General features: G+C 34.1%; 1 protein-coding gene across 13 annotated transcripts in view; it reads left to right on the top strand.

The window, feature by feature from the left end:
• NBEA (neurobeachin) overlaps window positions 1-17701 on the top strand; it is a 530623-nt gene that overhangs the window by 175842 nt on the left and 337080 nt on the right. For all 13 annotated transcript variants that reach the window (XM_068930067.1, XM_068930069.1, XM_068930074.1 and 10 more), the window contains 10 exons: window positions 1638-1717; window positions 2538-2600; window positions 2709-2806; window positions 4940-5032; window positions 8449-8557; window positions 11604-11685; window positions 11882-12005; window positions 12363-12555; window positions 12829-13848; window positions 16643-16860. In XM_068930067.1, coding sequence (XP_068786168.1) covers window positions 1638-1717; window positions 2538-2600; window positions 2709-2806; window positions 4940-5032; window positions 8449-8557; window positions 11604-11685; window positions 11882-12005; window positions 12363-12555; window positions 12829-13848; window positions 16643-16860 — 2080 coding nt within the window. The remainder of the gene's footprint in view (window positions 1-1637; window positions 1718-2537; window positions 2601-2708; window positions 2807-4939; window positions 5033-8448; window positions 8558-11603; window positions 11686-11881; window positions 12006-12362; window positions 12556-12828; window positions 13849-16642; window positions 16861-17701) is intronic.

Here is a 17701-nt window from a genome sequence, read left to right as displayed (position 1 = left end):
GTTGCTCTTGCTGCCATCCTTTCCCCCCCACTGTTTGTTATACAGTCTCCAGTTTCTCTAGTCTCTGTTTCTCTTCTCTGCCAGTTCTCTTGTTTTAAATTTCCATTGTAATAAACTTTTCTGGGTAGAGGCTTTTCTGACTGAAATGCAGAAAAGCTTCAAGACACAAAAGGAGTGAGTAACAATGAAGGATGGTGGGGAAAAAGCCTAGTTTTGGCAGCTCGGCAAACCTGCAACTCTTGTATCTTGTGTCTTTTGAGGCACTGAAAAGGCTTCTCCCACATATCCAGAGATTCTTGTGGGTATGTCTATAAGAAGTATGAAACTCTGTTCTCTTTGAACAGGTTCCCAGTTAATATGGGATGTCCTCTTTTTAATCCCTCCTTAAAATTTCTTTTATCAAAATGCTTTACAGAGCGCTCCGTTACCTTAGTTTTCTGTTCTATCTTTCCTTAACTACAATTGCAGAAAAGACAAAGAGCCTTAGATTTTAGGCCTGGTTTTATGTGGTTTTGGATCCTAATAAGGCATAGGGGGAAAGAGGCAGAACTGTGAAGATTGACTTCCATAATGCAATTAGAACAGTGAGTTCTGCTTGTATGGTAGGCAGAGAAATAGCTGTTGGCTCGAAGCATGCTATTGCCATAAAAACTCATGCATTTTTTTTGTAGTTGTAGTTAATACCAAAAAATCCAACTTACTTTCTGTTTTTACAATGGGAAATACATGTTTCATGGTTCCATTAGAATTTATTTGTATAAAACTATTTCTGTATCTTTAAAGCCAGTATGATAGGTTTTCACAGCAGTATCCTCATTGTTTTGAAGTACTGAAGAGACAGAGTTTGGGATTTACTTGCTTCATTCTGAAAAGTCCCCTGTTCTCCTTCTCTCTCCCCTCCAAAAGAGGCGAGAAGACTTGAAAGGACCACTCTTTCTTCCTGTTAGGCAAACAAATACAACTCACTTCCAAGTTTGCAGCAAGCAGATGCCTGGATTGCTATGTGTAATGCATTGACTTCATTTCAAAAAAAGAAATCAAACTTTAAAAAAAAAAAATAATAACTAAAATATTGGATTCAAGTGGATTGGAAATAATACTTACTGGCCCCTTTTAAGTATACATGTCTATACGACGTAGATACCTACTAGATGTTTAAACTCCTATTACACCCAGTGGAATTCCACTCAATATGGACTCAATAGAACTATTCATTTTCATCCTGAATTGGGCACTGACAATGGGTCAATTGAGTGAATCTAGTCAATAAAGAGAGTTTTTTGCTTATACAAGGATTTCAACTCCTAGCTCATATGGAGACACCTATAGAGCATACACTTTCATGTAGTTACATGAATCTAGGCCTGATTTCTACATTTCATATTCTTGTGTCTTTGTTTAGAAAAATAAAACAAAATATTTAAATTTCTTTTTTTGAAACTAAAACATCACTTAAGGCATATTGATGTTGTATAATGTGATTCTGAAAGGTTATGAATGATATCATTTGCAAATATGAATTGTTATATAATGAACAGAATACTAAATCTGTAGTAGGAACTGTGATTTCCTGAGGAAACTGTCATCACTAAAAGAATAAGGTTGTATTTAAAAGTGATATATTTTGCTTCTTCCAGATGGTCCTCGGCCTTCACAGAAAGAAATCATATCACTAAGGGCATTTATGCTTCTGTTTTTGAAACAACTTATACTGAAGGTACAACAATCTATTCCAGAATATTACGCTGATAAAAAACTTTTAAGATCTGTTACATAGATGTAATAAGTTCTTTCAGAGCAGTGGATATGTAATACCTATCAAGTATTGAATCTGTTTCTGATTAATTTTAATGTTGATGCATATACTTCTTATATATTCAGTATAAATGTAATGAATTAATACAATACTTCTTACTAACCTCACCAAACTGCTTATATATATTTAACTAAATATACTTGCAGAAATGATGTATGACACTACAGAAGCCTCAGGTATTTGGGTCAGGTTTTTTATAATAATAGTCTGCTATACTTGACTGACCAAATAAGAAGGTAATGGTGGTTAAGTGAGTTAACTTTATTGTTGTCTGGGTCCTACTGCTAGTTGAAACCATCAAGGAATCTGTCTGTCACTGCTGAACACTGGTTTTTGAAGAGTAATCTGCTCTTCGAGACTGGGCAGAAAACCAGCATTTTTTGGCCTGTCTTTTTCCTTCCATTTCTCTGGTCTTGTACCAGGAATTGGAGGAAAGGCAGTAAGAGTCTCACCATCTGAGGATTGCCCGTACTACAAAAAGCCTTCCTAGCAGGAGTGGAGGGCTGATTTTAGTCTGTTTTTGTATTGCCAATTTGGTATGGAAAAGGAATGGAGTGAAAGAATTTAGTCCTCTGAGTTTAAATAGTAAATTCATAGATTACTTAACTCAGTCCAAGTTTTTAAAAATGTCATGTAGGTAGTAAATTTCATAATTGTTGGGGCTTTTTAAATCAAATTTAAAGAATATATTCTCTCAGAAGAAATTCTCCTCCTTTTTTAGGATCGAGGAGTGAAAGAAGATGAACTGCAGAGCATATTAAATTACTTATTAACGATGCATGAGGTATGATTCTGTAATTACCTGTCTTTTACTGTAATCCTTTGTACCAGCTCTATGGAAAGCGTGCTGCTGAGGCTAGTTTGTAGAATAATGTTGATGCTTGTCACACAGGATGAAAATATTCATGATGTGCTGCAGCTGCTGGTGGCTCTAATGTCTGAACATCCAGCATCCATGATACCTGCCTTTGATCAAAGAAATGGGATACGGTAAGACAGTGAAGTGAGAAAATACTTTGGAAGTAGTTCTCCAGTATCATCCCTCACCAGACTGATTCTTTTTCACATAAATCTCATAATTGTTTTTCTTTCAAAGTACAATCTTATTTATTTAGGCTGCATATTTTTCAAAAACAAGATTTCTTTAATAGCTCGAAAAGAGTATTTTTTAATAGCTCTCAGGCAAAAATTTTCCCCTTGGAATTCATATTATCAGATATGAAGGCAAATGTACTGTTGTACTTGCTTCTCAGTCTGAAATAGAATCTGTAATTAACACGAAACATCAAAAAAGTATATATCTGAGAATCACTTTGAATATTCTATCTGTGGGTGTTTTACATAGTTTGGAGGGGAGAGGAGAGAGATGAGAGAAATCCTTGGCTAACCTCTTTAAATACACTCTAAAGACTTAAGAAAAGTATCTGTGCAATTCATATGTTTATCTGTTGTCAGTAAATTTAATAAATGATAACTGTCAGAGAAGCAGTGTTATTTTGGTTTTTTCTTATGTCTAATTTGGTAATGTAAAAGTTGATTTTTTTTTCCAGAGGATGAAAACTTTTTTTGTATCTATTTAATGATTAATACACTTTTTAATTTTGTGTTCTAAAACTTTAGAAAAAGCAAGAAACTTGCAAAAACCGATAAACAAACAAGCAAGAGCCTATTTATCTCATAAGTTCAAGGAGTTTATTCCATAAAATATTAAAAACTCCATGCAACTACTTGTATTTAAAGCTATTTGAATGGCGATGCTAGTTGATACAACAACAAAAGTGTAGGCTGATTTTACTCAAATTTAGGGTTTTGTCTTATGTCTATAGTTCTTCTGTGTCTTCAGTCAGAAATAGTTTTTTTAGCATTCCGGACACCTTTCCAAGCAGGGTAGGAACAAGAGGAGTTGAGACATCTTATAACGTCGTATAACATTCATAATACCAGTATTAGAATTTTTTTTGACTGTGGGATTTAAAAGCTGTTGAAAAAGTGGAGAGAATACACAGTGTTGCAACATTCAAATAATGACAAAAATACCTTACACAGAATTAAAGGTAGGTCTGTTTAGGTTATGAAAGGGCAGAAGCCTCAGAGGTCACTTGATAATGGTGTAAGTGCTTTCACAAGAGGAAGATACTGTCTGCTAAAGCACTCTTTAGTGGAGAAAGGGGAAGAGCAATGGCTGAAAGCTGAAGCTAAGTAAATTCAAATGGAAAATAAGACAGAAACTTTTAAAAACAAGAACAAATTAAAATTGGGGAAAAAGCGTCTGGTGAAAAAAGTAAGTTTTTTGTCTCTTGGTGTTCTCAAATCAAGACTTGTTGCTGTTCTGAAGGACCACACAATCTGTGTGTGACTTAATCATATAATTGGGTTAAACTTTGAGGCCTCTTCTATCCAGGATGTCAAAACAGAGAGTGTGTTTCTTTCTACTTTAAATTGATGCAACAAGCATGTGGCTTTGTAGCTATAAGTGTTTGTGGGTGTGTGTGCGCGCGTGTGCGTGTGTGCATGTGCGAGCGCACAACATATTGCCGTATTTTGCTTTTGATAAATGACATTTGAGTATGAACATCCTGTTATTCAGTGAAAGTATCATACAAAAAAGAAAGGACATTGCGTAGTACTTTTTAGAAGGTAAGAAGGTTTCCTAGTAGCGTCCAGGTACTCTAAGAATCTCCTGTAAATTCCCCTAACTTCTCCAAACTGCTTCTGTTGTCTTGAGCTACAACTGCTTGGGCTGTCTTTTTTTTGATTGTTCCAGGTTAGAAACATGACAGGAGGTTGTAGCTTTCTGCTGTGAAACTTTGAACTGAACCAAAACCACCATGTCTCTGACCTTTATTTAGACTAACAGCCAAAACTGTACAGAACTTTTGGCTTTGATACATATGCTTTAGTGACTGCCTGAATTATTTTCTTGTTTTTAAGGAATTCATAATCAAACTCTTAAGCTGTACGTATGTGTTTTCAGAATATCCTTCTATTTTGTGTAAAGTTATTTTTTTCATTTTATTTCCTAACTTTATTATGAAATTTCCCTATTTGGTGAAATATAATCTAAATGTGTGATGTTTAACAATAAACTGAAAAAAAAAAGGTGAATTTTTTTCTCCTTTTTAGAGTAATTTATAAACTGTTGGCTTCCAAAAGTGAGAGTATATGGGTGCAAGCTTTGAAGGTCCTTGGATATTTTCTTAAGCATTTGGGTCATAAGTAAGTGTCATTTTAAAATTATTACAGTGATGTGTTTAAGTTCATAATTCTTGTCCTTTTGTGCTTATTACAGTATACTATATGACAGTCTTTTGGAACTCCTTTGAATATCATTGTTATATTTTCTGATTAATAATTTGTGGAGTCTGCAAATTGCTTTGGGATAAAATGGTAAATTTGCTAGTTAAGTTGTTACTACTATGCAATTTGAAAATAAATAATGATTATCTGCTAAATATATAATATGCTCATTTTTAAGTCTTAAAAAGACTGAAAAACATTTTCTCAAAATGCATTTTATAAATGCATGTTGCATATTCCACTATACATATCTATGTGTGGTAGGAAACACGATTATCAAAAATTTGTTGTTTGGGTACTGCCGTTTTCAGTGTCACTACAATATATGCATCTGGAGAATAATTTTTAAAATAGCTTTTAAAATAGTGGAAAGACATGAAATAGAAGGATTCAGAAGGAAAGGAAAAGCAAACACTTAAATTAAATGATTGTAAACAAGGAGGTAAAAACATACCTCTATAGAAAGGGTAGCAGGAAACAATCGCGTTTGAAATGAACCAATGTGGCAAAATGCAAGTGCTTAGTCTCATCTTCCATTATGTGGTGTTAAGAAAGAATTAAAACACATGCAGTGCTGTGTAACGTGCTGCCACCCACTTTTCCTCTTCTCTGTAGATTTTCCAATTGGAGGCTCTGCAGTATGAAAATTAGCAGTGTACTTCACAGTAGCGAGACTTCATCACATAAAACCTCATTAGAAGATAAAGACACTAGGAGTCCAGCCAGAGTATTGCTGTAGTGTATTGCACTTTTTTCAGTTAGATCAATAAAGTATGACTGCGTAATTGAGAGCCAGTTAGCTCAGAACATGCTGCCAAATGGGATTTTTCTTTCAGGATACAGCAAGCCAAAGAGTGTTCTGGGAAATAATGCAGCAAATTCATAATCCACGCAAAAATCTCAAAGGGCTTTTCAAACAGAATGTGCTAAGATCATTGAGATTCATAGGAGCTGGATTAAGTAAGATTTATTTCCAATACAATAATAGGTATTTTGACCAGAGGCCTGGTGTGTGTCCAGTTAAGTACATTTGTTAAAAATATTTATTGTTTACCCTATAGTCTGAGTAGTAAACTCTTTTTCAGTGAAGTGTTATAGAAAAATAAAAATAAAATTTTTAGAAGTAGAAATCTCATTTTCCGATTTTTAGGATATAATTGTAATTATGGATGTATCAGTGGAGTTTCCATTGTTGAATGAATATATTTTTCATGAACTGGAGTAGTTGAAATCCACTTGAATGTTCTGTGTGACTTTCAGGGTTTTTTTTTCAACTTTTAGACCCACGAGCATCTGTAAATGCTCACATTTTATGTAGCTTTCAGCAGCTAAAAATGGCCCATAATTTTCATATCTTATAGACAGTGCTTGTGAGATATGTATGTGTGCATGTATATATATATGCATATGCATAATTGAATAAAGTTATATTCAACTATAGGAAATTGTAAACAATTATAAAATCATAAACTACATAAAATTATAAACCACTTACATGCATAGATTTGTATATAACACTAAAGAAACAGGCATTCCACTGCCATTCTGTTTTAATATACAAAAGCAAAATTGCAGAAAAAGATGCTGTAATGCAATTTAAGATATCTACAGCAATGCAGAATTAATAACCAAACATAGACATACAAAAACAGTTACCACTGCTGTAGTTCACGGGCATTCTTTGCAGGTTAGATAAGAGGTTGAATAACTTAATTGTTTTTTGTTTGTGATGATAGGCTAACTCGTTTAACCATTTTTGTCCTTAAACAGTTGGCAAAATCCTGTTCCTTCCCTTCTCTGCCATCCCTTATTCTTTATACCCTGCCACCAAAAGCAGTTCTACTCAGGGTTATTTAATTTTGTTTTAATCTGTGCATTTAAACCTTCCTAAAACAGGAGAGAGGGATTATGTATTTATGTATGTTCAATAACTTTCTACATGAAAATATACCATATCTCAAAAACAGCAGCAAATAGCTATGCAAATACATTAACCTGTAATATTTATGATATGTCTTAATATTTTGTTTTCATAATGATTAGCTATACCTGTCTTCAAGTATCTCTTTAAAATAAGGTTTTCTTCCTTTCTTTAGAAGAATTCATACATTATACATTTTCTTAGAAGGTACATCCCTCTTTACAAATAGTTCAAGTCAAACCAGCTAGCTACAAAGTTAAGTCAGGTTTAAGCAAAATTAGCATACATATTCCACTAAATTTTCATTTTAGTGTGCTGTATCATAGTTCACAGGTTGAATAGGTGTAGTTTTTCTTACAAGTAACTCATGAACACTCTTCTGTGCACTGAAAAGTACACACTGTTACAAGATGTTGCCACTGTCTTTTATGGCTACTTGAAAATTAGAATGTATTAATTTCAAAAGTTCTAGAATGAATCTGTGTGGTTTAAATCTCTATTATTTATTAATTTATTATTCCTTTAAACCTTTGTTAATCATTAATCACCAGAAAGGGAGTTTCTTACTTTTTAAAAACCAGGAAAATTTACTGTACTTTTTCATGTACTTTCATGTTGTTTTGGCTCTTTCATATAGATTATTAATTATCTTGAATATACTTTTTCATTTAGTATTTATTACAGTAGTAGATAAGATTAATAATGCAATATACAATAAACACTCCCTTTATTTACACTGTTACATGCAGTTAAAACAGAATAATATGATAGGAGAGATGAAATTCACTGATGTTTTATTTGCTAACCAGAGGCGCTTTCTTCTCTGGCTTTTAAGATTCTAGTATGTTTTGATGCTAACAGTAAAATGCTAAGTTATGCACCTCAGTCTCTTGGAATTTCATAACTCTTCAGTATTTTTTATTTCATTTGCATTATAAAATATAATATACCAGGATTTAATTATTTTGGCTGCATGAGAGAATGCTATATGGAGAGTTTGACAGTTTTGATAAAGTCTGTAAATGTTAGTGTATATGTTAGATCTAAGGATGAATAGTCCTGAGCCCTTGAGAGATGCATTCCCCAGTGATCGAACTTTTAACAGCCTGAGAAGCATAGAAAGGAATTACTTTGTTGTTTTCTGCCATGAAAATCATGGAGGATGAGAATGGTGTGCATTTGTTTTATACAAAAGCCCGTCTTGAATACAAAATAGCATTCTGAGAACCTTTGTGTATACTACAATAATATTCATTTTGAGAAATATCTTAAATGATCTTTAATTCAGGACAGTTAAGGATTTAGCATGTTTTAAAATTTTTTAGTACACCCTCAAAATACTTGGCTTTTGTGTTTTTTACATCTAGTTAAAATCTGCAATATGCTTTCCTTTTTTTTTTTTTCCCTCCTCTAGGCGAAAGGTTGAAATCATGCATACACACAGTCTTTTCACTCTTCTGGGAGAGAGGTTGATGCTGCATACAAATACGGTGACCGTTACAACGTATAACACACTTTATGAGGTACAAATTAATTAAACATACAGATTATGATCTCTTGTAAAAATTGTGATTTAATTATATTTTTGTAATTCTGTGTTTTAAAATATTTCAATTATCTGGACCCCAAGAAAATTTTAATTAGCAGTTCTAAGATGTTATTGCTTGGTTCAGAGTTTATTTTGCTACACTTTGGATAGTTTTATAAGCAAAGTTATACTTTTTACGTATTCTCTGTAAAACTTTCCATCCATCTGTAGCATTACAAAAAGAGATAGAAAAGATTCTATTATTTAAGATGTTCATCACTTTCCAAAAAAAGAGTTACTACAGTCTGGCTGTTGCTTACTCCTCCATTGTTTGTAATGGAAAGTGCTGGAGCCAAAGGGGTGCCTTTTTTTTTTTTTTATGCAATTCCTTTCAAGCTTACAAACTTCTGAAAAGTGCTATTAAGTCTTTTTTGTTTTTACTAGTAATGTTGTTAGTAATCCAAATAGTAACTGAACACAATCACTTTGATGTAATGTAAACTGCTTAAGGCAAGTGAATATGACCTGGAAGTATTCAATTGTCTATCAGCCTCGTACAGAAAATTCAGTTTTGGTGATGTAGAATTTAGTTAAACCAAATTAGTATCGACATCAAGTTGATCCAAACCAGTGTCTTCAAGCCTCCAAATGAATAAAAGTCCTGTCCAATCTTCAAGCATTTTTTAAAATAATGACTGAGAGTTGAATCTTTTATAGTTTCTGAGCATCTTATATGCTAGGAATTTTTTTTCTTTTAGACACAAATAGGCGTAATGGCCGGATACTGAGTCTTGGATCCAAAAAAGACATAGAAAACTAAAATGGTACTTGGTATTTAAGGTTTTGAGCAATGTAGAAAACTTTTTCCTCTGATTGTAATAATCTGAACATTGTGTATTTGCCAATGACTTATTCAGATGTCAAAATTTATTTTTTATTGCAAGTATGTGAGGAATTCATTATCTTTACTAAGCTTGCCCTGTATGGTTTGACCGTTTGGGTTTCACAGTCTAGATATATCCCTGCATGCAGATTTCCTGAGGGCTTCTATAATTGATTTACTCAGAAAATACCTAAAATTCTGTGACAAAATGGAAGTCATCATGGAATGCAGCATCCACAGCCATTTACACTGGAATTGCTTTCTGTCCAACTGGAATTTCCTGACTGTTGTCTCCTGTCCTTTTCTTATCTAACTGTGAAAAGAGTCTGATTTTGTCTTCTCTGTTAACCCTCACTTAGTTGAAGACCTCAGGTAGATTCCCCTCTTTACCTTTCTCTTCTCTAGGCTAAACAAACCCAGCTCCCTCAGCCTCCTCTTGTATATTGTATGTTCCAGTCCCCTGGTTATTTGTGTGGGTCCTCTGCTGGGCTGTCTCCAGTCCTTCAAGTTTGGGGGTCCCAATCCTAGACCTAGTATGCCAGATGTGACCTCACCAGTGCTGAGCAGATCGTGCAGCAGCATACAGATCAATATATGTCTACATCATATACAATAGTATTACACAAATAGCACACTTTATGTTAAAATAATTTATATATAAATGTATAATGGTATTTTGTCTTAATTTTACTAGGTGTTCTGCAGGCACTTTTCTGTATGTATAGAACTGACTTCTCCGAATTGCTTAGTTATAAGGATTTTTGAAAGATATGCTGAAAATATTTTTTCATCTTCTGAAAGTTTCAGAGCAACGTTTTGAATTTCACTCCTCTTTTAAATCTATAACTTTGCATTAGACTTTTGAGGATTCCTGTTAGTGACATGTTTCTTAATGCAACATCCAAATCTGAAGTCTTCTGAGGAGTGATGGGTGTTTTTAAGCTCTTTCAGAATCATATCACAGATTTAGAAATTTGTACTGCATTTTCATGTCAAAAACTCTTAAGTAATCTACTTACTGATGGAAATTCTTTTTAGTTGATTGATACCAAGTGTTAGTATAGCAGAGACAATTGCTCTGCTTTTATTCCAGTTTTTGAAAAGCCTTTTTAATACCAAGAATATCTCAAGTAACATAAACCAAACTTTTTAATGAAGTATGCCTGTATTTTTCTTACATGTCCTTATATGTTATTCCTTAATGGATCTTAGACTTGAATAATTCATTGTTTTCACCAGCCTTGTGGTTAAATAGCCTTAGGTCAGTTTCTGCAGATGAAATTTATATGGAAGTTGTTTGTGGTTCACAGCAAAATTTAATCAATTGACTTCACTTTTAATGCTGTTTCAGAAGCTTCCAGAATCCTTGCTTAGTTGTCAGTATGTTTAGCCATGATTGAGTTTAAGAAATAAAATGAGACATTCTACTTGTGGGTCTCTTAACTATAGCTGATGTCTTTATTCAACATCTGTGTTACACTACATTTACTTAGAGGTTGACATATACTTAGAGCCATTTCACATTCCTTTGGACTATTTGAAGCAATTATGGCAATTTTACTTACTATAGCATCCACTTATCAGTGGTACTAACAACAGGAAATTTAAATTTGACAATAGATAGTGTGGTGACATGAATTACTTCATTAGGAAAATGACAGGTGCTTCAAATAAAACTTCGTGTTTCTATTCTTCTGTGGGATAATTTTAAACAGATTAAGATAAACACGTTAAGATCAACATGGAATGGAATTAGGATTTTAAGACAATTCTCTACCCGTTATTCACCATCTTTGTCCTGAAGAAATACCATTTTGAGTCAAACGGCAAGTGCCACACATAAGATTTTATCTTTTTGTAATGTAAGGCTTACACAGACCCATATATTTAAAACACCATTGTTTTATAGTTAGCCAGCTCAATAAAAAATTAGTTAGCGAACCATATTTCATCTGTGAAAGTCTTGTTCCTTGCATAGAGGAATTTCCTTGTTTCCATTCTTAGAGGAATAGAAATATTTTACCAAAATTTATTATATGAAGTTATGATGTAGCAATGGTGAATGTTCTTCTTAACAAATTAAGCAATAACAAAGAAATCATATGAAGTAGAGTTTAAGTAAAAAATGGTAAAAGGAACTTAATATTCTGTCTTTTAGATTTTAACAGAACAAGTATGCACTCAAGTTGTTCATAAACCACATCCAGAGCCAGATTCTACAGTGAAAATTCAGAATCCAAGTAAGGACCATATATTATGTTTATATGATAAAAATATTAGCTAAATTTTTTTTGAAAGGAGATGTTTCAGAAAGCAGGAGAAATTCATTAGAATATCTCAAATACATTTGAGTTATTTACATTAGTTGCTGTCAGCAACTTTTTTTTTTTACAAATTTTTTTAACTGTGTTATGTAACTGATTTATTTTTTCAAAGTGATTCTTAAGGTGGTGGCAACACTGTTAAAAAACTCCACACCAAGTGCAGAGCTGATGGAAGTTCGACGTTTGTTCTTATCCGATATGATAAAACTTTTCAGTAATAGCCGTGAAAACAGAAGGTATGTTACTACAAATAGTTTTTTCTCACTAGTATGAGTGTTGATATCCTTGACTTGGGTGTATCATCGATTTGTTTTACTGTATGTAGAGTTTTATGCCATATATTAAAAGGAATATTAAAATAAATGAAATATGGTTTGGTAACTCTTCTTAAGTCAGCAACTAATATTTGGTTCTTCTGTTCAGAATACACTTAAGTTGTTTTATTGATCCTGAAGTATTTAAAGTCTGTTATTAACACTGGATTCATGTTCAGAGGAGATGAACCGTATTATTTTCCTCCTATTTTAACCATCTCAATGTCAAAGTAAAGAAGCTTCGTTTGGATATATTTTGACCTAATTATTTCACTTTAGATGTTTACTTCAGTGTTCAGTGTGGCAGGACTGGATGTTTTCTCTGGGATACATTAACCCTAAGAACTCTGAAGAACAGAAGATCACAGAAATGGTTTACAACATTTTCCGTATTCTCTTGTATCATGCAATAAAATATGAATGGGGAGGATGGAGAGTGTGGGTGGATACTCTTTCTATAGCTCATTCCAAGGTAAGAAAATGTTCATGGATGATTTTTTTTAATCCTAATAATTCCCCCAAAGCAGCTAGAAATAAAGTAGACAAGATTTTAAATGATTTAGTGCCACCTGGTGGCTATCAGAACATATGTCAAGGTGGCATTTTTTATCATCAGTGTAGGTCCATTGCTGTGAAACGTTCTGTGAGCCATATGTATTAAGTATTAAGTAGTTAGCATTCTTATCTGTTTTTGTCAGACTTAATGTAGATATTTGTCCACATAATCTGTTCTTTTCTTTTTAAGGTCACATATGAGGCTCACAAGGAGTACCTAGCAAAAATGTATGAAGAATATCAAAGGCAAGAGGAAGAGAATATAAAAAAAGGGAAAAAGGGGAATGTGAGCACTATCTCAGGTCTTTCATCTCAGACAACAGGAGCAAAAGGTGGAATGGAAATTCGAGAGATAGAAGACCTTTCACAAAGCCAAAGTCCCGAAAGTGAAACAGATTACCCTGTTAGTACAGATACCAGGGACTTGCTTATGGCTACAAAGGTGTCAGATGATGTTCTTGGAAGTGCTGAGAGACCAGGAGGAGGAGTACATGTGGAAGTTCATGACCTCTTAGTTGATATAAAAGCTGAAAAGGTAGAAGCGACTGAAGTAAAACTTGATGATATGGATTTATCACCAGAGACGTTGGTAACTGGAGAAAATGGTGCACTTGTGGAAGTTGAATCTCTTTTAGATAATGTATATAGTGCTGCTGTTGAGAAACTCCAAAATAATGTTCATGGAAGTGTGGGTATTATTAAGAAAAATGAGGAAAAAGATAATGGTCCATTAATAACTCTGGCTGATGAGAAAGATGAACCTTCTACTAACAGTACCTCATTTCTCTTTGATAAAATACCTAGTCAAGAGGAGAAACTTCTACCTGAACTTTCAAGTAATCATATTTCTATTCCAAATGTGCAAGAGACGCAAATGCATCTTGGTGTAAATGATGATTTGGGATTGCTTGCACATATGACAGGTAGTGTAGATATAACATGTCCTTCAAGTATAATAGAGGACAAGGAGTTCAAGATTCATACAACTTCAGATGGAGTGAGTAGTATTTCTGAGAGGGAATTGGCTTCATCATCTAAAGGATTAGAATATGCTGAAATGACTGCCACAACTCTTGAGACAGAGTCTTCTGGTAGCAAAACTGTTCCTAATGTTGATGCTGGAAGTATAATATCAGACACAGAAAGATCTGATGATGGTAAGGAAGCAGGAAAGGAGATAAGGAAGATCCAGACAACTACCACAACCCAAGTAAGTTTCAAGTGCTGTGGCCTTGTATGTGTCTGATGTAATCAGTGTCCTTTGCTGCTGGGTAAATTATTGGTATGAGGCCTGACAGGTGTTTGAAATACTTTTCTTTAATTATATGAGAGGAGTCCATCTTCCAAGCCTATCTGCTTTCAAAAGAATGATGCCATTACATGTGTAAGACACTGTGAAGTCTTTTATGACTGTATAGAAAATATGTATTTCAGTTGTGGATATTTTAATTTAAAAACTTAGCTAGGGGAACCTCTCATTCTTTTCCCTTATTTCTTGTAGACAGATTAACGAATGCTCTTATAATTCTGCCTCAGGCCTCCAGATTCTTGTTTGCATATTTTTTAAGATTAGTAATATATTTATTTTATTACAAAATGTGCATTTAACTGTTTCTTTACTCTTGCTTAACCTTCCTTAGAATGTAATTTGTCTTACAGTACTTAGTGCACCTTCCAGTACAGGAATGCAGGCATAAATGATCCCTATATTATTTGATCTAGGCACAAGAAAAGGAATGACTTAGGAGTAATAGAAGACAAACTGTGATTTGATTTTCCAAACTGGAGATCTTTAAAAGAAGAGGTATCTCCCTTCTTCTCAGAGATGCTTTCCTGTCAAGGACTGTCTCTGAAAATCCTACTTCTTAATGTTTTTGTGAAAGACACAGCATCCTGAAGATAGAAAGGCCTAGGTTAGAAGCTTACTCTTTCAAAGAGTTTGTGCTTGTATAGGCAATAAAAAATTGGGTTCTTTTTGTATTTTTGGAGCACAGAATTAATTTCCTCACTATCATTGTTCAGAGACTATAGCACTTAGTCAAAGATTACTTGTAAGGATGTTGTCAGCTGAAAAAAGCGGCTATCTTAAAGATTTAACTATCTTACTACTCTCAGTGTCCAGTATGTGTGCTAATACCGATCTCCTACAATTCTGAAGTCAAACAGACTTCCTGAAATTGTGGAGGAAGAGCCAGTGCTTGCAAAAATTGCTCTGCCTAGTAGTGTGTAGTGCACACCATGTCATCAGGAAGAGTTTCTAAGATACACTGACACTCAAAGTGGATGTCTGATAAAAGGACACAGATCAGCTTGTTCACACTGTTCTTCAGGAAGAGCTTTCAGAAATATTTTTTAAAAAACAATTATCAGCAGTGCAGCCACCAGGATTGCTGTTATCCTCTGCTCACTTTTTCTGGTGTTTTGAAATATCCTGTGAAATGTAAGCTGTCTGTAGATAAATTCCTTTCTCTTCAAATGAAGATAACTCTAATAAAATTAGATAAAGATACATATTAAATAAAGTATTAAATTGAGGTTTATAATTTTCATGAGTAAAGAGCAATGGTAAAATTAACCAGTCTACAGTTCAGCTGGAGGCTGGACTTTTGACTGTGATATATGTAGGCAGTCCCACGTTAGCTTTGACCTCAGCTCAGAGAATAGCAGCTAAACACTGAACGTGGCTTTCTGCTTTTTTAAAGACTAGACACCCAGGCAGATAGTTGGGTTTCATGGCCGTTTATACAACACACATTAAAGCCCATCGATACAATATGGTCTATTGGCTAGTTAAAAGCTGTCTCTTTATGGTACAGTTATGATACTGTTCAAATCTTAGTGTCCGAGAGTAGAGGAAAGGCTATAAACACAGAAAGGCAATTCTAAGAAGAAGAGTAACAGTAACACTGTTTATCTTAACAGGTCAAACTGAATGAGCTATAAACCCATGCTACTCGCAAAATGCAGGCTATGAAAGGTCAAAATTAGACTAAAGATCAGATGAGCTTTCCAGCCAAACTCCAGTGCCATTTCCATTTTTACAGTGCTAGCATGAATATTTCATAACTGTCTTTTTGCTTATGGTCATCCAGATTTAAAGCAGTGTGCAAAGATCAGGAAATGAATTTGTGAGCAATGCAAGTATTTTTTCTTATGCCTAATATGTTGCCAGTTTAAAGCTAATCTAATCTCATTTTAAAATAATCCTAAGGAACAGACTTTGTATTTCTTCCTTTCAGAGATATTGCATAATAAAAATAATTTCATTGTTATGAATGTTTACCTCATATTCAATCTAAATGTTATTTCTTTACTACTTTTTTCCTTCACAGTGTTTCCCATCATATCCTCTGTGTGTATCTTTTAGTTTTGTCTTTATTCACCAAGTGGAAACAGTGTAGGTATTGAAAGGGTATAAAATTCAAGTCAGCTGTCTGTTGGGAGAATGTATAGATTGTCCTGAGGATCCATAAAAACAATTAACAGTATATAAAAAAATTGGCAAAATGACATTTGGGAAAAACGAGATTGAATTCTTCAATGATCCTGATAAAAAGACCAAGTTAATAAATTCATTTTGGAGAATGATGAGCTGTTTAAGTATACTGATTCCTTGAAGCCATCCATGTTTTAAATCAGACATTCAAAGAAAATTGTGATATCTGCACAAAAGAACAGTTACTTCCTGTAGTTACTTCCTACAAAATCTTATTGCTGTTGCCCTTGTGCATGCTGCATTTGGTCTTGTAATATTTCAGGTGAGGATCCTAAATGTAAAACATCAGGAAATACCTGAAAATAAGGCAAGCCATAGGCCCCAAGTGCGGATTGATTTGAATTGGAGTATTTCCTTTATTGAATGATACTGCCCACACTGGGAAAACATTGTCTCCTGTCGTTTGTGCTTGAGTTCAGTTTGAGCCAGTCCTTTCTCAAATTCTGTGATCCATTCCTAAATACATTACAACATCTTAACACGATTTCTGAACTTCTTGTTAACGTAGGCGGTGCAGGGTCGGTCTGTCACCCAGCAAGACCGAGATTTACGCGTTGACTTGGGATTTCGAGGAATGCCAATGACAGAAGAGCAGCGACGACAGTTTAGTCCAGGTCCACGCACAACTATGTTTCGTATTCCAGAATTTAAATGGTCTCCGATGCACCAGAGGCTCCTGACAGATTTGCTATTTGCACTAGAAACAGATGTACATGTTTGGAGAAGGTAGATGGTTGCTTCTTATTTAACTCCTCTTGTGTGTTTCTGTCAGCAAGGAAAAATTAGACGGCACTTGTGTTGTAGAGGGTAGTTACTGAGATACAGGGGAGGGGAGAGAGTTACTGTAAGATGAAGTGCCCCTCTGTATCTTCTCTTTTCACCCCTTCCCAGCCAGCACCAGCACTGTTTCGCAGGTATCAATTTCTCCTTTCTTCAGAGATTGTACAACTCATAGCTAACTAAACTGAGCTGCTACCTCAGCTTATATATTAACGTTAGAATGTGCTGCTTCTGTTTCAGACCTGAGGAAGACTTGTGTGTCTGTTACTTGCTTCTATTTCAGTTAGTCTATTTAAGAGATACCTTCTACAGACATCTTATAAATAAAAAATGTTTCCTAGAAAGTTTTCTAAGGAATCACTTTTTCTGGCTGATCTTTTTTTTTTATTTTGTGTGCCAACTCCTGGCTGTAGTTAGTCTTGGCAGTGGTATTGCTGCTTTTGACAGCAATGTGATTTCCTATTTTTTGTGCACTTTAACAGAGACATACAATAACTTATTATTATCAAAGCCCTTAGGTATAAAAGACATTATTTAATCTAATTTCCAAAATGGAATAAGTCATTTTCAGAAAACTTTAGCTTAATTATGTCAGAGGAACACTTTGTATTACATTTAATTTCCAGTTTCGTGAACTATTCTGCGATAGTCACTAGGAAGTAGACCGTTTCAGGTTTTGTTTTGTTTTGTTTTTGCCGAAAGTCTTTTACTTGTCCTCTGTGTTTTGTTGATACTTGGAAATTAGGATTTTAGTTTGCACTTAGTTTCAGTTTAAACCATTAATTTT

Source organism: Struthio camelus, chromosome 1 (assembly GCF_040807025.1).
Source record: "Struthio camelus isolate bStrCam1 chromosome 1, bStrCam1.hap1, whole genome shotgun sequence".
Taxonomy (NCBI): domain Eukaryota; kingdom Metazoa; phylum Chordata; class Aves; order Struthioniformes; family Struthionidae; genus Struthio; species Struthio camelus.
The sequence above is the reverse complement of the archived record's forward strand: the minus strand, read 5'-3'. Positions and strand labels throughout refer to the sequence as shown.